The sequence below is a fragment of the Budorcas taxicolor genome, chromosome 6 (assembly GCF_023091745.1).
Source record: "Budorcas taxicolor isolate Tak-1 chromosome 6, Takin1.1, whole genome shotgun sequence".
In the NCBI taxonomy this organism is placed as follows: Eukaryota; Metazoa; Chordata; class Mammalia; order Artiodactyla; family Bovidae; genus Budorcas; species Budorcas taxicolor.
Genome location: NC_068915.1, coordinates 61,822,032 through 61,843,431, shown reverse-complemented (window position 1 = coordinate 61,843,431; position 21,400 = coordinate 61,822,032). Strand labels below are relative to the sequence as shown.

The 21,400-nt window shown below is 35.3% G+C and overlaps 1 protein-coding gene across 1 annotated transcript in view; it reads left to right on the top strand.

Annotated features, from left to right (window-relative positions):
• Positions 1 to 21,400, top strand: part of ATP8A1 (ATPase phospholipid transporting 8A1) — a 226,498-nt gene that overhangs the window by 61,416 nt on the left and 143,682 nt on the right. Inside the window, exons 7-14 of the mRNA XM_052641830.1 lie at positions 4,636 to 4,709; positions 7,220 to 7,289; positions 8,783 to 8,910; positions 12,494 to 12,605; positions 13,751 to 13,916; positions 15,155 to 15,282; positions 17,432 to 17,509; positions 18,713 to 18,801. Of these exons, the coding sequence (XP_052497790.1) occupies positions 4,636 to 4,709; positions 7,220 to 7,289; positions 8,783 to 8,910; positions 12,494 to 12,605; positions 13,751 to 13,916; positions 15,155 to 15,282; positions 17,432 to 17,509; positions 18,713 to 18,801 (845 nt within the window). The remainder of the gene's footprint in view (positions 1 to 4,635; positions 4,710 to 7,219; positions 7,290 to 8,782; positions 8,911 to 12,493; positions 12,606 to 13,750; positions 13,917 to 15,154; positions 15,283 to 17,431; positions 17,510 to 18,712; positions 18,802 to 21,400) is intronic.

Sequence of the window (21,400 nt, the reverse complement as noted above, 5' to 3'; positions counted from 1 at the left end):
GTTACCTGTGTAGAATTCTCTCCTGGTGCTCTGGCTGCAGAGATCTTTGTTCTGTTTATCTTGCTTTTAGTGAGTGCTATCAGAGTACTGTCACAACACATTACTTTAAGGGCCAGTATATACCTATGCATGCTATTTTTTATTTTCCCAGTTTCCCCATTTTTTTAAGGAAGGGGATGCTTGATTCCAAGGTCCCTGACAGTTTGTCAATCTCAGATAGTCCAGATTTCATTTGAAACAAATCTCTTTGGAATCAAGGTATTCAGAGTTCCCCTACCTGGATAACCAGCATACCTACCATAGATGAGAAGGTCTCCTCCAGCCTTCCCTAACTTGTCTCCCCAGCGGTATATACTAGACCACAGTGGGCTGTCTCTTATTGTGATTCCCACTGAGGACATCAGTTTCTCCCCTCCACCGCCACCTCCCCCTGGCCTGCGCAGAAAAGTATTATTTTGGGATTCAAGGAAAAGCAGAGAGGGGAGAAAACAAAAAGGCTTTAACACCGCCCCCAGCAAGAAAAAGGGCTTTTCTTCTCTTGATTAAATAGTAAAACTTTTAGGTTTTCTTGGCTGCTAAGAGTGAGGTCTAATTTCATGGCTATCAGTGTAATTTGCTCAACTTGGCCAGCACACCAAGTTGCTGCTTAGTTGGAGTTACTCTGTTTGCCAAAAGCTCTGTGACAAACCTAGCCTTTAAATTACTTCTAAGTTTCTGGACACAGTAAATCTTTAACTTGTCTTCGGATGGTGCTCACACTAATGCTAACAGGTAGTAAAATAAGAAAGAGACTTAAAATGGTTTTTCTTTTTTAATATAAAATGCAGTGATCATTTCATTATATTTGCTTATGCAAAATCAGACTTTGCAGACGGCTCAATGTGGGTTTGAGTCTAAGCTCTTCCTGTATGATCCTGGGAAATAACTGAAAATCTAAAACTCTTTTTTTCCCCTCTCTAAATTGTGAGTTTTAACTAAGATCATCTGAGGAGTAGTGATATATACATACATAGTTTTTCCAGTTATATTGAGATTCCCTTAAACAGGGTAATGATTTCATTTGGAAAATTCCTCCTTTTTATTTTTATGTCATAGGGAGAGAATCATGAGAAGATGAGATGTCAATTAAGTGACCAGAGTGGATGAAATTTATTTTTATTAAGCTATGTTACTTAAGTGGTACAATACAGATTCCGTATTTGTTTTTTCTATTTAAAGGATTGTGCCATCCTTGGCCTCACTTCTAGATAATTTTATGCCATTTTGTGAAGATAAGTGGTTCTTATTTGCCAATAAGCATTTTTTACTGTATTCTCTGCTTAAATACAAATGGGTTGTGTATTTGTAACTATTTTCAATGCAGATAATTAACCAATTCCCAGTTTTCTTTCAGGTAAATGTTGGAGATATAGTTATAATAAAAGGGAAAGAGTATATACCTGCTGACACTGTACTTCTCTCATCAAGGTAGAGATACCTACTGATGCTCAAACACTGTAGAGGATGGTTTCTCTACCCTGCATTGACCTTGTGATTTCTCCAAGGAAATAAGGAATAAACGAAGAATTTTAAGCCTCTCTAATGATTTTGAACTAAACATTAAAAAGATTGATTGGACTTAAAAGACTCTTTCATGTTTGCCATATAGAATAAGTGATAGGTACTATGCTTTAAAATTCAGAAATTATAATTACAGTTAAGAGTCTACTCTCCCTCTGAATGTGTTCAGGTCTGTTTGTATAGACTACTAACTCTTGTAAGATTTCCTATCACTTATTTTATATAATACATGGATTGGGTACTGTTGATTTATCTTGCAATCTTTGTTCATGATAAATTCCTTTATGATGCATCCATGTATCCCTCCAAAGTTTCTTGATCTTTATGGTGCATTGGTACAAGAAAATGGATAAATGATTTCTTTTTTGTCATCATGTCTTTTGAAATATTATACTCTTCCAACAAAAATTAAAGCACTTTTTTCTTTCTTTTAAGTTCTTTCTTACTGAGTTTAGATAATTTTTGTTTTGCTCGTATTTAAGATAGTCATAAATTGGTCATATTGCACTGTTACCCTTTAAAGAATGTGACTTTCAAATGGCTTTAGGCTTAAAAACTGTAAAGCTAGTCCTAATATAAATTAAGAAAAATGTTTTTACTATTTTAGAGGTTGTTTATCATCATTTCCTTGGACAGTTTTATTTGTAAAATCCACATATAAATACGGACAGTGTCCTTTTTTCAAAATCTGTTTAATCAGGTCATTATTTAAACTGATTGAATTTATGACAAATTAGGAAAACTTAATTGAGCAATAAGAGTTTTCAAGATATTTATAGAAGTCTACAGGTAGTTGAAGTAACTATAGTAATTTTTTTTTTTTTTTTGTATTTTATATCTGGGAGCTTTTGGTGCCACATACCTATTGGTGTGTTTTGTTTTGTTTTCCAGAAAGATTAAAATTAATAGCTTTTAAAATCACCCTGTATGCTTTTAGTTCCCTTTGCTTCTAGCTTTATCAGGGCAAGTTTCTAAAACTGAAGGAGGCTGGTAACAGTCCCTGGAGAATGAGTCAACAGTACACGTACTGTCCTTGTCAGTCCTAGCGAGCTTTGCTTAGAAAACAAATCCCAGGGTTCTTATCTTGGCGTGGTGATTTTGAACCAGAAACTTACTGTCTCAAACCTTGACTTCACATCTTTCAAAGTGAGGAAGATGGATTAAGTGATCAGACTCTTAATATTCCCAGATTCTGCTCTCAGTTTAAGCTGATAGTCTTTTAAGAATGGCTAACCAGCAGAATGATACACACTTGGTGGCACTAAGCAAAAGTTTGATAGATGTAATGAATGATGGACCATCTGAGTGTCATACAACAAAGTTCAAAAGGATAGTGAAGCATTCCAGCACTTCAGGAAACTTCTGATATTTTCCTGATTAAACTTATTATAGAGACATAACATCATAGAAACCATCATGTGCTGAAACATTAAGTACAATTTTCATTTTTATATGCTCAGAAATATGAAGATAATTGACTGTGCTATCTCGAATTTATATTTAATTCTAAGTTGAAAGTTTTTAAAATATTTTTCATCTGTCTCTATCCAATCCAAACTCCTAATAAGCTATATGCTTGTGTTTCTTTAACTTGAGGACATTTTTACAGGGTTTTTTTCCTCAGCACTAAAAGCATTTATTGGTGGCTATCAATATTGGTAGATCAAAATGGTTTCTGTATCTTAATATACATCTACTATGATTAACTTCCTTCAGATGATTACTTTTAAAAAGATTATCTGATTCACTGCTGTTTGTTATTGAATGGAATCAAAGTAAAGTATAAAGCTTGTGCTATTAAATATTTCTACCTAGTAACAAAATACCACCTTTCTAGGGGGGTTTATTGCTTTTTAAATTTTTTTTCCTCAAACTGTTTTTGCATTACTTGGCTCTTGTGAACCTACATTAGCCTCAATAAGTAGGTAGCTTTGGCCACCATTAACAGAAAGATGAATTTTGACTTTGTCTTGTTTTCAGTCATTTCGCTTCATCCACTGACTGGGTCAGGGTTGGAATACCTAACTCCTAATCTAGCATCTCATTATACTACCCTGTCCCCTATCAAAATAAGGACATACTGGTTTTCATCAGCAAGTGAGCACCATTTAGCAAAAAGCAAAACAAGAGCTTGTAATATTCTAATTTCTAAATTTTTAATTTAGTACTAATTTTATTAGTACATCTTCTTAGAGGCAATTTGAAATTAAAGTATGAACATGGTTGAAAGTTCCTGTGTTTCATTGATTTTCATTTTGAAATGAAGAAACTGAAATTTTAGCATATAACAAAAACACATACATGGGTTCACAAAGTATAAAATACATTAAAATAAACCAAGCTATTAATCCAAATTCTGACAGATTCTTGCCATATCAATTTCATACCTTCTCTGAAAAATTTCTCCTAGATTCAAAGACTTGTTCTCCCAAACTGTTCATTACCAAAACTTTATTAGTAAATAATTCAAAAGTCTACAATTATAACTTCCCAGATCCATGCCTTTATAGGTTTACATTACATATATTAAGCTGTTTATGCAATTAACCTTTAAAATGTTTTGGAATCGGAACATTTTAATGAAGATTTTTTTAGTATGTGTGTAGGGGGAGAGATAGTACAGTATACTTTGTTTTTCAAAAGCCTAAAAGTAGTTTTCACCATTATTTCTTTTCTTCTTGAATAGGAGTGGATATACAATAGATGGCAAGAGAGTGAGGAATTGGAGAAAGGAAAAGCTATTAGATAAAGTAGCTCTCTATATAAAAACATGTTTTTATTTAGTTTGCTCAGATATGCTTATGAGTAAAATTTTAGAAATCAAAAGTTTCTGTATTAAAAATTGAAAATTGGGCATACAAGCAAATAAGTGATTCTGAAATATTCCATTTTCTTGTGCCTTTCGACCTGATCCAAATAAGTTTTGAAAAAAATTGGCATTAGACATTTTTATTAACATGTATTATTTTCTATAATAATTTCAAACTTTCTGTCTCTTTTGTCCATTTGTTTGTTTTTTTCCCCCCCTCTGTTACTCATTTTTTTGTTTTAATTATTTTAAACTGGGACCTGTAGGTGGCAGTAGGGGAGATAGTGAAAGTGACCAATGGGGAGCATCTCCCAGCAGATCTCATCAGCCTGTCCTCAAGGTTAGAACCGCTGAGTTGTACAGGATGTGTGTACGTGGATCCTCACCCTTCACCAGAAAGCAGCTTGCACCCAAAGATGGTTGAGCTTTGTCTCTCTTCCTTGAAAACACAAACATTTTATACTTCTTGGTGATGGATATTTCACAGATGTTTCAAAGTCCTTTTATGAATACATTGTTGAATGATGTTCATCCCTCCAGTGGGCAAATTCAGCTCCTGTTGTTATCAACAGGAGTCGGAGTCCATGAGGCATGCCACTAAAGGTAGATTTTAATCTCCTATGCATCATTACTATATATTCATTTTAACAACTGGCCCAAATACTAAGGCTTCATTTAGTACCTCTCCAGGATACTGTTCTGAACAATGTTAAGATTTACATGAAAAACTGTTACTGAGAAATTTTTATAATTTTAAACATTTGTCATGTATTTGAGATTTTCTACAAGTTCATTAGAATCCCATCGCAGTTGTGGCTATAATTTGGGCTTATAGGGCTTACAGAGGACCCCCTGCACAAAGCTGGATGTTGTACAGTTGATACTGCATGCTTTGGGATCAGTATTTATCCCACTTGTAACTCGTGACAAAGTGCACGTTACTCTGATCAACTTCAGCTGTCTACTAGTGTCTGTATTGTGATAAGCATCTTGTTTCATCTTTCCACTTACTAATCTAAAAGCCTGCTTTGCCTTTCGGTAGTCTGTGTTTTGAGTGTCATCATAATTTGCTGAAATAATAATTATCTAGCATGATTCCTTATCTGAGACTTCTTGCTGCCTTTTCATAACATTGTCAAGAACTCCTGCAAAAACAGTAGTTTTAAGAGATTAAGAATGTTCTGAATTTGAATATATATTTTATTTACCCCATTTCACAGAGAAACCAGCCATTTAACTTTCTAACTTGCTTGCCATTTAAGGTTCTAGAAAAGTGGTTTCATGGGAGGAAAAAAAAGATAGACCATTATTCTCATTTGATATGAGAATGGCCTTGGCTATATTGATCAATAGAAATTTAATGCTTTTCACTGTTAAAATATGGAATTGGCAATGGTCATTTAGCATTTGTCATCCTTCTGTATTATCAGAAGATACATTTTATAAAATTTTAGAAACCATTTTTAATTTGAATGTATACATAAGTAAATGACAAATTGGGAGCAAGTGATAGAACTAAATTACTGTTGTGACAGTAATAAAAAATAAAACCTTAATTGATAAAGTTAAAATATAGATATTGAAAAACTTACCCAGTTGGGAAAAAAAGTATCAGCTTTATGGAAGAAGAAAAAAAAGCCCGTAGAGAAATTAAAGGACTTGTGAGTTTACTTTAAAATGAATCTGTAAAATATTTGATTAATGACCACGAATTTCAGTACTTTTCACAAGTCTTCAAGCCGTAAAACTAAGCAGTGTGCTCATGTCTGAAACTCAGAATCTTCTGCTTTACACATGTACAAATTGGAAGTTGATTAGAAAATTCCAGGTGTTTGTGACTTAGAAATTTCTGTGAGTATACAGACTTATCAGAAATTACATTCATAGTTACTATATGATGTTAACTGATTGGCTTTTCATATAAGCAAGTGCTGTTAAGATTGATTTAACTTCAAAATGCTTTTCCTTATAGTTGAGGATCAGATTATACAATGGGGCTGCAGACTCACCTGCTGTAGTTGCTGAGCAAGTAAGATTAGCACACAAAGGGGCAGATGACGGGTCGTTCAGGGGAGTGTGCCTGTGAGAACACTAGAGAACAGGGGCCCCTAACACCAGCCGCTGCACACTAGACTATGTGGGGACCCGTAGCGTGAACCTTCTAGGTTCAGGTCATGGCCAGGTTGGCTGATTTTTTGCTGCCTCACTAATCTCTGAAGCAAGTCTAAGAAATAGAACAGAAAAAATAAGGGAAAGAAAGTGTATATCCACTTTCATTGTAAAATATGTTCATACAGTTTTTTAAAGTAGCCTTAAAATTTGAAGATTATGGTCCACATAAGCCTATTCATCTTTTCTAAAGATGCAGTATAATACAATCCAAACATGCAAATGCAGGTTTATAGAAGTGACAATCTGGAATTTCCTAATCCATCTCTTAATTTACATGTGGGCTATGAGCATGAAATCTCACTTGGTATTTTTGAGCTAAAGATATGACACAAAGCTGCTTTACATTTCAGATACAGTCTGTGTTGTGTCTATATGAGGAAAGATTTAAGTATAGTGCGACAAATCTAATTGTTTATATGATCTTGAAGGTCAGTACTGATTGTTGTCAGGATATTGCTTTGGGGTCCTCTGGCTGAACATCTGATCCATGGGTTGTCATGCATGGGTTCTGCCTCGCAGCATTTTGTGGTTAGAATGAAAGACATCAGGAAACTAGGTAACTAAACCTTTGTTTAGAATGAAAGGCTTCAGTGAGTCTAAGCATTTTAAATAAGTTATTATTATAATTTCCTTCCCCAACTAACTCTTTGTGCTTTTCCATTAAAAAAAAAAAAACAGTGAGCCCCAGGCCATGTGCTACATTGAAACATCCAACTTAGATGGTGAAACAAACCTGAAAATTAGACAGGTAAGATCAAATATAGGTTTATGGAATTATTACTGTTCTCTTACATGGAACTGAGAACTTTTTTGTAGAGGAAGAAAACTTTACTCTTCTAGGTTCTTCTGGCTGGTCTAAGAATGAAATTGACATGAGACATATTAACAGGAGAAAAATCAAATTTAATTTCACACATAATGGAATCCCACATACATGAGAGACTCAGCCCTGAGGGTCATTTACAGGATGATAAGAAGAGCAGATGTTTGGTAATTAGATGTGTGTCCTGCCAGATGGATGGGCCCACTTTAAATAAAGTTTATCTCTGGCAATAACTCTTCTCTGGGAAAAACCCATAATTTAAGTTCTTCTGGATAGTTAAGGGAGGGACAGTAGTTTCTCTTGAACCCTCAGGATCTCCACAACCTTTAGCTCAAAATAATTCATGCAAAAGTGAAACATTTTTGAGTTTTGTTCTGAACCCCTATAGCTTTATTTCTTAATATTATTGTCTCGAGTTGAGGCAGTTCTGTTCACTTGCAAGTCTTTTCTCATTGAGCCACAATGAAGTGGTTTTATAAACTGGAAGAGTTAAGTATTATGGAAAATTCAGTTTTACTTGCCTAATTAAATATGATTCATCAGATAGGAACGATTTTGTAATATTTTATGTAAAAACCAATACTCTGATGATAATATTAGTAGTTCTAAGTGCTTTTAAATGTGTTAGCTTGTTTATTTTTCCCCTTTATCTGGCCCATATTTGGTTTTGCCATATGTAAAAGATTCCTAAAGGCTCCCTAATCTCAGAGAATTGGTTGGATTTCTGTATTTATTTCTCATACCTTTCCTAATAGAAAGTCACTGTAAGGTTTTTAAAATTTTAAAAGGGGCATTAAAGAAAGTATCCTCTTGGGTTCTGGACAAATGGTGAAAATGACGTGGGAACGCTGGGTTGTGGTCGAGGCAGAGGCTCATCACAGCACCTGAACTCAACCTGCCACGGGAAGTGAAGGCTGCTCAGTGCCCGCCAATGCTTGGTGGACAGAGGGAGAAACTGTTTACGGGTTTTCCTTCTCCATGGACTGAAAGAATGAAAACACAGCTACTCTCTTAGCATAGATTCTCGTTGTTTTACATTCCCTTTCTGAGATTCAGCAGACAGATTTAGACTGCATAATGCTAAATATCTTATTTTTGGAAGCAAACAGTTCTTTGAAGACTTTAATTCAAAATATCCTTGCAGACTAGTTTATAATATCTTTAAGATATTTTAGAATTTTCGCAAAATCTGCCCTGTTCCCCTAAATACCTACGTTCAAAAAAAAAAAAAAAACCTACATGCAAGTTGAGAGGAAGATATCCACTAGTTTTGATCTGACAAAGAGAGGGGGGGAATAATTGTTCTAAAATAGTGGGATCTCTAGATTTTAAGATGTGGATAAATTCAGAATTCCCTGCTCCCTCCCACATACAACTTATTTAATATACTCTATGCTAATTTACAAATTTCTAAACAGGGCTTACCAGCAACATCAGATATAAAAGACATTGACAGTTTGATGAGACTCTCTGGCAGAATTGAGTGTGAAAGTCCAAACAGACATCTCTATGATTTTGTTGGAAACATCAGGCTTGATGGACACAGGTATGTAAATTGGTCTTCATGAAAACACACAAGTCACTCTGTTGTAGGGTATTACTGACCTAGGTACATATTTTCTTATTCTCTAAGTTTGACAACTCAAACTCTCTTTCTTAAACATTTTGTATTACTTCCACCCAGAGTTCTTTTGTGAAAGTGCTCTTAACCCTGTACACCTCATATAGCTGAAGGCTTCCCAGGGTTCCTGTCAGCCAAGGAGTTGGATATTTTCCTGGATATGCCAGGCTTCTGGCACGTTGTTCAGTGGTTTCTTCTTTGGCCAGAATACTTATAGACTTGGCTGTCATTCTCTATAACCTGGGTCCCTTCCTGTAATCTCTAATGCCTCAAGGAGTTCAGACTCTACCCACAGGGTTTCAGTGTGCTGGATAGGTTCTTGTCTTCTCTGAGTAACTGCATATGCCCTTTTCTAGGCCATTTTATCTGTAGTCACCTTTATACCTGCTTCCTGCCCTTCTCCATCTCTTTCTTTCCCCTCCTGTTTCCTGCCTCTTCCCTCATCCAGTCACCCTGTATCCAGGAGGCCAGGTCAGTTGCAGATTTTAAGGAGACACAATGGAAAAAGCAGACAAATCTGCCTGACCTTGAGAAACAACTTTCTTGCAGTAAGGGAAGGGCAAAGGAGTTCTTGGGAGGGAATCACTTTTAGTTAATATGGCTGCAGGAAGGCAAATATTGCTTCACTGGAAAGGTAACACTGGGGCAAAGGTGAGTAGGAGATAAGGAAGTCAGCACTTGAATATCTGAAGGGAGATGATTCTAGATAGAAGGAATAGAAACTACAAATTATCCTCTGTATGGTTACATCATTGGAAAGAGGGAAAGTACCTGGATTGATTATGGTATGTCATCGATGGCAGTGTGGTTGGAGTGGAATGACTGAGCAAGAGGGTAATAGAAGAACTGAGAGGTAATAGTGGGCCAGGTCATACTAGGCTTTGTATGGCATTGTAAGGGTGTTGTACTGAGTGAAATGGGGAACAGCTGGCATTTTTTGAGGGGCAATATCAGCTGTTTGGTCGTGGACTTAAAAAGTTTGTAATGTCCAAACAGGGATATCAGGAGGCAGTTAAAACACGTATGCCTGAAATTTTGGATAGAGTTCCAGATTCATGAGATAAATCTAAGAGTATTTGGCATAGATATTTAAAGCCATGGGATTGGAAGAAATCACTGAGGATGAACGGGTACAGTTAGAAACGTGGGGAGGGCTGTCTTAGGACAGCATTAAGACTGAGAGGAGACTGGCAAAACAGACTGTGATCAAATTGGTAGCATAGAAACCAAGAGAGTGAAGAAACCCATCTCAAGGCAGACGGGTGACTGAAGACAATGAAATCAAGTACAGTGAGTCTGAGAACCTACATCTGGATTTAGCAAGTGAAAATCCTTGAGTTCTGTTAGGACTGGTAGATCCTGATGAGAGTTAGTTTGAGATAATGGAAGGAGTTAAAAAATAGACAACTTTTTCAAGGAGTTTTGTTACGAAGGGGAGCAAAGAAATGAGGCAGAACTTAGCAGGAAGGGTGGGGTCTCCTCTGCCTTCCTTCTTTTCTAGTAGGCATTTGGAGTGGCCAACTAAATGTAGCTAAATGCTCTAGCTCACCCCGCCAGCCTGAGAGATTATCAGTGCTTTCAGGATTTTGTAGTTCCAGTATTACAGTGTTTGAAATATAAAGGACAATTGAATACCCTGAACAGATCCCCTAGTCTTCCTGTAAGTTTTGAAGTAATTATATATTGTTCTAAATTTTTCACAGAGTGATCTTTCCATGAATATATGGTTATAGACTAATGATAGATTTGGCTATTTATGCAAGTGAAGTTTCTGTAGTCTGATGTTCCTAACTGGCCAGCTTCGATTTCTTATCTGTTTCCCAGCAAATTGATGCCAAGCAAATGCATACAGCAAAGGAGAAACTTTATATGATGGTGCCAAGATTTGGAGTGCAGATAGAATTATATAATATGCTTCAATTTACATGAAATATGGACATAGATTTTCAACATCTTTGTGTTTGTAGCACATTTGACTTTAACAATAATTACCTAGTGTTCTCAGAGCCCCCTTAGTTTGGAATGAATGTATTTTGATCATATTAAGGATAAAGGTCATTGTCTATTGCTAGGAACTTCAGAATTCCAGCTCTGATGAAAACTAATAACTAATTCTTGTTGAGTCCTTATAATTGAAAAGTGGTTTTTGCTTTTGTAGAGTTTGTCTCTCACTCCACTCAGTCTATACCACAAATGCTGAGCTGACAGTTGCCAGGTCATATCCCTAGATACATGAGAAACAGTAGCATTTATGTGCCCTAGCGCATAATCCAGCAGCTTCCCAAGAGCTTCATGGAGACCTGCCTGAAGGGCCCTCCCACCTCTGAAGTGCACCCCAGCCTTTGAAATGGGTCTGAAAGGCATGTTGTTTTGCATAAGGAATGAGAGTTATAGTTGCTGTGTTCTTTTCTTAAGTTGGAATACAAATTCCTAAGGATGTGCTCACTTAAGTAGATGGCTTCAGGGGCTGTTATTACCCACCCATCTGGGTTGATTTCAACTGAGCCAGTGACATTTGTGTAGGTCCCAGCCCCAAACTACAACTGGATCCCCTACAGGATTATAAAATCTCACCAGAAATGAAAGCTTCAGTCTCACTTTGCTTCTCTGACAAACAAATTCTTTGTTTCTGGAGACTTTTCTTGGGGAAATGGCTTCCTTCTTTCTCTGGAAGTTTTTTTTTATGAATTATTCATTATATTTGACCTTTTTTAATTTTTTTTAATCAGTAAAACGAAGAAAAATAACAGGAATCTTTGAGTCATTAAATTTTATGCAGTACATTTCCATTAAGAATCCCACTGTATTTGTGATAGCTTGTACCCTTGTGATAGCTCTGTGAGAGGTTGTATTAATTAACCCACAACTTACCAAGTGGATACCTTGCAAAAAATCCACAAAAGACCCAGCTTGACCCTTATTCACAAAAAAAATGTGGCTTAAGTCCTATGGAATGAAGAATCTCAATTTGCTGTCGTTTCAAAGGAGTGTTTAAAACTTTCAGATGCTACCATTTATTGAAAATGTGTTCATAGTTCTCAGAAGACTGATCTTCAAATACAATAGATGAATGGTCTAGAGATTTTAATACAAACGTCATCTCTGGATGGGGGGTGTGGATGGCAATACAAAGTATCCGATGAGATCCACGCATTTTCTTACCTTGTGTATTTTTTTTGTACCTTTATTTTGCACAAAGCCAATTTTAACTTGAAGGAAGGTGAGGGAAGGGAAACAGATCCCCTAATCTTGCCACTCCTAAATATCTCAGAAACCTAAATGGACTTGCTAAATCAAGAAAAGTCTTCAACAGGCTTGAGAATGAGCCTCTGAACTCCATACAGAAAATTATTCTTATTGGTAGAAAAATTACTTCTGTTCTAAAAATAAAGTAAGAATGAAAAGGGTTATTGTCATAACAGAAACTTTCTTAGAACTATATAGTGGCTGTAGAGTTCTTAAGCCTTTTGGGAAATGTCATTTCTAATGTCAATATAATCTGTCATAGCACTGTTCCCCTGGGAGCAGACCAGATTCTTCTGCGAGGTGCTCAATTGAGAAATACACAGTGGGTTCATGGAATAGTTGTCTACACTGGACATGACACCAAGCTAATGCAGGTGAGGTTTTTATCTATGAAAACCTTAAGGACCTAGGTGTTTTCAAAATGACTGTCTGTAGCTCTCCGTGCTATAGTCCTATTAAATGCACTGGACCATCTGTTATCGATACCTGAGCCCTACACTCTGCATCCAGATCTCATTCTTCAATGGGTGGGGCTGTGAAATGGCTTACTCTATGCAAGAAGACTAGAAAGTTCACTGCATGAACGCGTAATGATTTTGTATACCAGTCCATTGGCAGCATTTACTAACAGTTGCAGTGATTGGCAAAAGTTGTCTGTTTAATAATGAGTGCTCTGCATTAAAGCGTTTATCTTACAATTTTATTACAATGATCAAATTTTAGAATTTACTCTATTTTTTAAAATAGAATTGAAAGAAAAACTTGTGAGTCAGATGTTGACTATTTTTTCACAGCATTTTTATGTGAAACCATTTTTAATCAGCTTTAATCCTGGCACTTATAATGTTTACACAGGACTGTGGGTGCTCCTTCTCTACATTAAGACATCATGAGTGTTCAGTGGTTACATGGGTGTGGAAAATTCATTCCTAAGATACTAAATGAAAATCTGCTTCCTTGTAAAGGCACAAAGATGTTATCCACAGGCAAGCCAGGACTGCTGTTAATGATTCTTGATAGCCAGCACTACTTAGATTACTGCTGTGCTAAGTAAAACAATTACTAAATGCCATCAAAAAACCTGGACACCAGAGTGTCTCCATAGTTTGGAATTTCCACATCTCTGGCTATGGTTCATAGGTCCCCTTCTCTGCCTCTCTCTGGGAGCTGAAATGCTAGATGTCTTTGTCTACCCTGTTGGCTTAGGTAGTCAAGTGATGCATTGTTGCATCTTACCTGCTACAATGCAAAAGCTATGTCTTCAAAAGGCATGTTATTCCTTCTCCTCTTTCTTATTGTTTTATGTCATAGAAAAAGGACTGCATGATGTAGTATAGGAAAAGAGGTGGTTAACTTTTGACAGCTGATTACATCTGATTGTTTTCCATATAAATCTCATGTGTTGAACCGTAGGTACATTTTGAGCTGTGACTTTGTCATGCTCACCAAAATACTAGATACACGTTACTAGCTTCTTGGTACCCATTCATTACTACTCATCTTTGTTTTCTTTTTCCAGAATTCAACAAGTCCACCACTTAAACTCTCAAATGTCGAAAGGATTACAAATGTACAAATTTTGATTTTATTTTGTATCTTGATTGCCATGTCTCTTGTCTGTTCTGTGGGCTCAGCCATTTGGAATCGAAGGCATTCTGGAAAGGACTGGTATCTCAATCTAAACTGTGAGCATTGAAGTGTTTATTGTACTTATTTTTTCTTTCATGAAAACGTGTGTTTGTTCCACAACTGATGTTGGAATTTTCTGCTTCTGAAAAGAAAACTTTGTTGCCAAGATAACAGGACATTTAATCTTTATTTTTCAGTGCACTTTCCAGTAAAAGTTAAGTAAAATGTTACAATCTCTAAAATTTCATAAACCTTAAAAATATAGTGGTTACTCTAAAATGGTTATATTATTAATGTTATTTTAAATTTATTGATTTCTTTTATTTTTAACACAAGTGGTTATATAGCTATCTGGTAAAGAAAGTAGATTGAGTATATTTAAATCATCAAAAAGTATTTTACATGTTTTTAAATGTTTAATGTACTTTCATTTAAACTCATAATTACAGTGAGTTCTGTGTTGATATTCATCTATTTTTAGGGAAAGTACTATTAAATAGTTTCCTTTTCTAGCATTTATCTTTTTACTGAATATTTCTGGGAAATAAGTTTACATTTCCTTTTGGTGAGCACTTAACCAATAAATACTTAATTTCCGAGAGTGTGTAAACAGATTCCAGTAAAATTTTATGTCAAAAGAGATTTTTTTCTGTTTTTTTTTTCTCCTTTATTATATTGATTTAGCCTTGTAGTTATTTCAAGGGTCTGGATTTTTAATAAGTCATTGGTTTGCTATTTCAACATTAGAACTGCTCAGACTACCATCGTTTTGTTTCTTCATATACTTTACAATTTATCTGGGATAACTTTTATTTACATTATTAAAGAATAAGAATATAATTTACCTAGGGTTCAGACCTACACTGTTTTTGCTATTTGGGTTGGTTTTGCTGCTGTTATTTTGTTTGTTTGCTTTTAAGACATCTTTCAAGTTAGAAATGCTTTTCAAAAATTTGTTCTACCCAGTTGAGATTCTACCTCAACTAAAATCTCTAAACTTCTACGTCCCTAATACCTCTAAACTTCATGTTTGGAATGAGTTTGAAATATTTGGTAGTACTTTCTCTTTTCAGTACCATTATGCAGTTCTTAATAGGGTTCACAACATCTTGAATACAAATAATGCTATTCCATCTTGAAGACTGTATTTGATAATACAAATATGTTATCAGTATGGTGTCCCTCTCCAACTTTCTAAATATAGAATATGAAAAATTCTTATTATGCTAAAATTCTGGTTAATACAAATAAAATATAAAACTGTAAATAACCTTTTTTCTACCTCCCCCAATAGATGGTGGTGCTAATAATTTTGGACTGAATTTCTTGACCTTCATCATTCTTTTCAATAACCTCATTCCTATCAGCTTGCTGGTGACATTAGAAGTGGTGAAATTTACCCAGGCATACTTCATAAATTGGGTAAATATTAATTACTATTGTTCTTCGTTATGCTCAACGTATATTTTTATCTTTTCTTTCTTGATAGGATCTTTTGATCTTTCAGAAAAAATATCTTAATTATACCTTACTTTTTATTGACTGCATTTCAAAATATTTTTAAGCCTAATTATAATCTAACAATAACAAATTTTGTTTGATGTGTGAAAATTGTAACAAAAATCTCTCATTTCAGAATTACACAAGTTTACAGACCAGACATGCTCAGGAAAATAGGTCTGTGGTTGAGAAAACCCATAGGGTTTAGAGTTAAAACACTAGATTTTAGTTCTAATTCTGTAATACACTAGCTGCATGAACTTTGCCAAGCTGCTTGACCTCTTTGAGACTTGTTTTCTTGGCCAATCACATGGGAATAGTAAAACAAGCTTTACTTGCATCTCACAATATTTATATAGATCAAGGGACTCTTGTTACATAGCAGACAACATTATTATAAACAATTGAGCACTATAGAAAAAATGTTGTTACTAACTTCTCACAGCAACCAGGTTGTGTATCATGTTTTAATTCATCTTTGTAGTTTATTTTTCCACACTATAAACAGTTTCAGCTGTGCTTGAATTTGTATTCTTAATTTTTTTTCTTATTTTTTCCTAATCTTAGAGAAGTGTTCTGGGCATCTGTTTCCTAAGTATTTTGTTTATAAAATGTTACTCTTCTTCAACTAAAGTTCAGTTATTTTCACCAAAGTTAAAATTAATAAATTTGTGTAAATTAAGCCTTTAAACATAGTCTACCAGAAAGTATAACTTTTTATTCTGAGAAATTTTAGTGTCTTGATTTTTCAATCATTTGAAAGTTTCAATATGAACAATATTAGGATTTTTAAAATATGCTACTTTTGCAACTGTTCATTGTCTTTCCAATGGTGAATGATCCACTTCAACCTTTCATCTCTAATTCATTGGTAAAAGATCAGCTTAATTTAGAAATCTGTAGTGAGTTGGAGGCATAGCTCAATTTGTTGCTGAAAAAATTATACAATAAAATTTGTATAAGTACAATTAAAACTTATTGAAGGTCTTCCACATATAGAAACAATAAAGTAGCTCATTATGAAAATCAAATAACTAGTTAGTCACTTTTTTAAATTTGGATTTTCAAAAGTAATATTTGTTTCAAATAATTACATAATTTTAGTTTTGAATGAACCTAAAAGGCTTATGTTTTTCAGCTGCTTTTCTGATATACAGAGATTTTTCTTACATTCCTGACAGATATTCTCTTACCAAGCAGCTTCTTCCTTGGGTGGAAATGAGATGAGTAACTGCCTTCCTTTTCGTCTGGTTCTACCCAATCGATCTTTTATGAAAATGGCTAATCTCGTTTCTAGATGACAGCCTTACAACATATTTGAACTTGGCTACCATGCCTATTCTGTCATCCCCACCCCCAACTAAATATTCTCTGTCTCCTTCCAGTTCTTCATTTGACATGATTTCCATCTTAATCCCTGTTGTGGTCACCACTCTCTAAACATTGCCCATATTTGTTTACTATCCTTCTTTAAACGAGGTGCCTATTCCAGAACTGATGTTGATTAGCCTGAAGTACAGATGTAGGGAAGATCAGATTTGGTCCTTTCATTTGACATATGAATCAGTAAACCCTGGCTTTGTCAATAAAAACCCTGGCTTGTATATACTTTATTTTCAAGTATATACAGTGTAAGAAGAAACTTGGTCAAGACAGTACAACAAGACGGAATTCCTTTGGTAATTTTTTCAGGGATTTGAATTCTTAATTATTTGAGCAGTGTTTAGTTACTGTTATTTTAGCTCACATAAAGCATTGTGTCAGACACTAGAGGAGGCACCTTACCTCCATTATCTAATTTAATTCTTATCGTAGGTCGCTTATCTAGGAAATGGTGGAATGGTAGTAACCTAAGATTGCCTGATTCCAGAGACATGCTCTGACTACCATCTGGTCTGCCCTTACTGAGAAATATGGTATTTTGTATTGAGTGTTTTTTTTAGAAAATAATGAAATGGTTAGAGATGGCAAGAGATGAGTGTTACATCCATAGTTCACCAGTTAAATAAAATTGTATTCAAATCTCTTATTATGAGTTGTATTTGATGATACCTCTCTCTCTGTTTTTAAGGATCTTGACATGCGCTATGAACCCACCGACACTGCTGCTATGGCTCGAACGTCTAATCTGAATGAGGAACTTGGCCAGGTAAACTAAATTTCTTACTGGTATGTTGAATTGGAAGTCAGATTTGGTGTAATTTCTGCTGTATGTGACAACTTTAGATGAACTGACAGCTCCTGCTTTTCCATTTTTTGAATGATTGGCATAAATAAGTGCATGTTAGTACCTAACTGTCAATTTTCATTTTTAGTGAATATTCTGTTCTCAGGATAAGGTATTTCACAGAGAGATGTCCTTTAGTATATAATCTGATTAGTATGTAGAGTATTGGCTGCTTTTGAGTTGTAAACTCCCAGTATTAAAATTGTTCATAGCTTTTGATCAGAAAGGAAGGGGGGAAGAAAAGGAAGTTTATCAATGAAGTTGTACAAGTCCAACAGGAATTTCAAATTTATAATTCACACTATATTCACATATATGCATATATTTGTAATTCATTTATATGTGTTAGCTAAGAAAAGATTCTACTTTTCCTGTGCCATTGCCATTTGCTAAGTCTTACTCTTAAGGTAGCATTTAAACCAAAGCTGTTTTTTTTTTCCTTACCAATTCAGATGTTGTATGAAGTTATTTTTAATCAAGCAAGCCATCACCAATCCCATAATTGTTTTGTTGAGAGGTGTTGAAAGAGATTTTAGTGCTCTGAATCCCATGGACCGAGGAAGTTGGAGGGCTACAGTCCATGGGGTCGCAGAGTCAAATAGAAAAGCACATGTTAAGTAACGATGGAGCCACTTACTAGTGCAAATTCAAACTGTTAAGACAGATTTCTGTATGGCTGTAGTTTCTCTACTAGCTTGAGAGAATTTCATTTCATATATGATTCACTGCTAAAAAGCTAGAAGAAATAGTTGAAAATATTCCTTGATGATGTGCAGAAAGTATTCAATTAATACCATTCAAGAATCTGCCTACAATGCTTGAGACCTGGGTTCAATCCTTGGATCTGGCAGATCCCCTGGGGGAGGACATGGCAGCCTACTCCAGTATTCTTGCCTGGAGAATTTCATGGACAGAGGAACCTGGCAGGCTACATTCCATGGGATCGCAAAGCGTCAGACGTGACTGAGTGACTAAGCACAGCACAGTACGTTGTGACCCTGCAGTGTAACAAAATTGATTAAAGAAAAATAATGAAAGGGTGTGTTTTTTTTCCAAAGCCCTTCAATAAAAGACTGACTTAAAATGATCTCTGAAATTTTAATGAGAAATTTTTAATTTTTTTAGGTAAAATATATATTTTCTGACAAAACTGGTACTTTGACGTGCAATGTAATGCAGTTTAAGAAGTGCACCATAGCCGGAGTGGCTTATGGGTGAGTTTTTTCCCTTTAATCAGAGTTATGATGTACACGTTTAATTAGTGTTAACAGTTTGGTACAATTAGGGGAGTTCTTTTTAGGGAAGGTTTTTTTTTTTTTTTTTAAATCTAGAAAGCAGCTATTTTGACTTCAGCATACATGTACGTTTTATAGCTTGGTATTGTTTTTCATTTGGAATTACTATGAGGTAGGCTCCCTACCCAATAATCTTTTAGTATTTAGAGCTGCCCTGCAGATCTCCATCTGATGCTGGTAATAAGGTATAAATACACTCCCTCTCCACTGCCATAAACTTACCATGTGGCCTGCCTGTGTTAAAGCACATTGTTTCTCTGAGAAAGTTAGCCCTTCAATTTCTTTTTATCACCTCTCCTCTTTGCAGTCATAGAATCTATCCTTTAGAATGTGCTTGTTGAGTACCCATTTTTTTTTCTTACTTCTAGGTATGCTTGCCTAAACTTCAAAAGCTTCCTTTTTGAAACACTTTATAGGGTAATGTGAGAAAATTAATTTCTATATCTCCTGAAGAGTCATGATCAAAGATGAAACATCCTTCTGGTTGATTGATCTTGGCCTTTTATCAAATTTCCCAGCGAAAGACTGGTATCTTAATCACGCAAGCAAGGACACTTGCTTTGGGGTTTTGCTGGCTTGTACCCACCCCTTCCCCACTCCTGCTCTGTCTCTAAGCAATAAACTAGTATAAAAATAGTGTACTGAATTATGAAAATGCCCTTAGGTAAAAGCATAAATAAATAACCACTTGGTAAAAAATTCTGACAGCATGTGATTACTCCCCTACATGGTCTGTAAAGAGGAATAGAAGGAGGCAGCTATCCCTGTTCTTTGGGTTAGTAGAAAGGATGACTGAAAGTAACTTCAAACTTTGTGGGTAAGTGAAGCTAAAAATACATTTGACCCAATGGCTTTTTTACACTGTAAGGACAAGCTGCTAATTTAAGAAGCATGCTTACTATCTATTTCCAGGGCAGGATACCCTTTTGCATCTTCCCTCTTTATCTGATGATCTCCCAGTTCCTTTAAACAAGAGAGACCTTCCTCTCTCCTCCCCCAGTTGCTTCAGGCCTCTTTGTTTTGATGCTGGTATAGAAGAGGTGTGCCACACTCTCTGACATTTTGCACTTATGTATTTGACCCACAGTCATCCCTGATGAGAGAAGGAAGAGCCTACTGTGATTCTAGAGTTTGTCATATTAAACTGGGTGACAAATTTATGGTGATGTTTGTTTTTATGCACATTCTGCTTGCGTTCAAAAATGTTATTTTTAGAGGGTTCTGTTTTGGGAATTGACATCCGTTTTTTATTTTGTTCAGTTGAATAAGCAAGTTCTTCAAATTAGTAATTATTGATTGTGAACCTATCAGAACAGAGAACCAGAATAACAGCTAGGTGTTCTTTTGCATTTTACAAGGTTTTTCTTATTCCTGGAACAAGTTCTTAAGCACTCACAGGCAGTAGTTCTAAAGAACAATGTTCTTTATGTGTCTAGGTGATACTGTCATGAACACATGTATTATGTATTATGATAGAATGGGTTTGAGACGGGTACATGTTAAAGAGAGTTAAGTATTGTCATGATTTAGATTGTTTCCAATGAAACAAATTTCCTCTTGGGAAAATCCACATCTCTTAACATTGAGCTGCAGTTGCAAGACATGAGTCATAGTCCTAGCTTTGTCATTAATTCACTGTATGACCTTAGACAGTTCCATTCAAATATTCCGAACTCTTTAAAATGAGAATGGTGAGACCAGATGATCTCCAAGATTCTTTTCAGATTTGAAATTCTGTGATGTTTAGAAATTTAAAAATAGGGATTCCTTTATTTGCAGTTTTTAACTGTGAAATAAAAATGGGTTTCTCTTTGAATAATGTATCATATTTTCAAGAATACCAAGAGCCTTATTGAGTGAAACTTGTTAAACTACTTCCAGTAAATCATATATGTGCTTATAGGATCCTTAACCCTGATTGAATTTTTTTTTTTTTCCTTTTACTACTTTATACTTATGGTACCTGCATAGAGATATAGATGTTCTGGAAATTTCCAGTTCAGAAACCTCAGACTGTCATCCAATATGATAAATTTATACAATACTTAAAAGTACAGAGGCTCCTTTTCTTTAAGAAACAATACTAGAAAACTCATAAAGTTATTGACACCAGAAGTAATTGTCCTATCCCCTCCCCTAAGCATTTCTGATGGACAATTGGGATGTCAGCATTGCAGAGAGTTGTTGATACATGAAAGCTTTAGAGAAACAGAGACTTTAGACTACTCAGTTGACTACGATAGGAGAGACACACAGCTATTGCTTAATTCTGTCAAACTCCACAGGAAAAAGTAATGACTGAAAACCACCTTTCTGTGGGCATTTCGTCTGGATGCTCTTGGGTTAAAGGAACCATTACATGGTTATACTGTCCCGTCTGCCCATGGAAGTGTTTTGCATTGTTTAACACGGGAAGCTCTTATTAATACACATATGTACTTTCACCTCCAGAAGAAGAAAACAGAGATTGTCTCCTCAGAATTTAGCCAAACAAAGGAAAATAACACATAGTTTTATA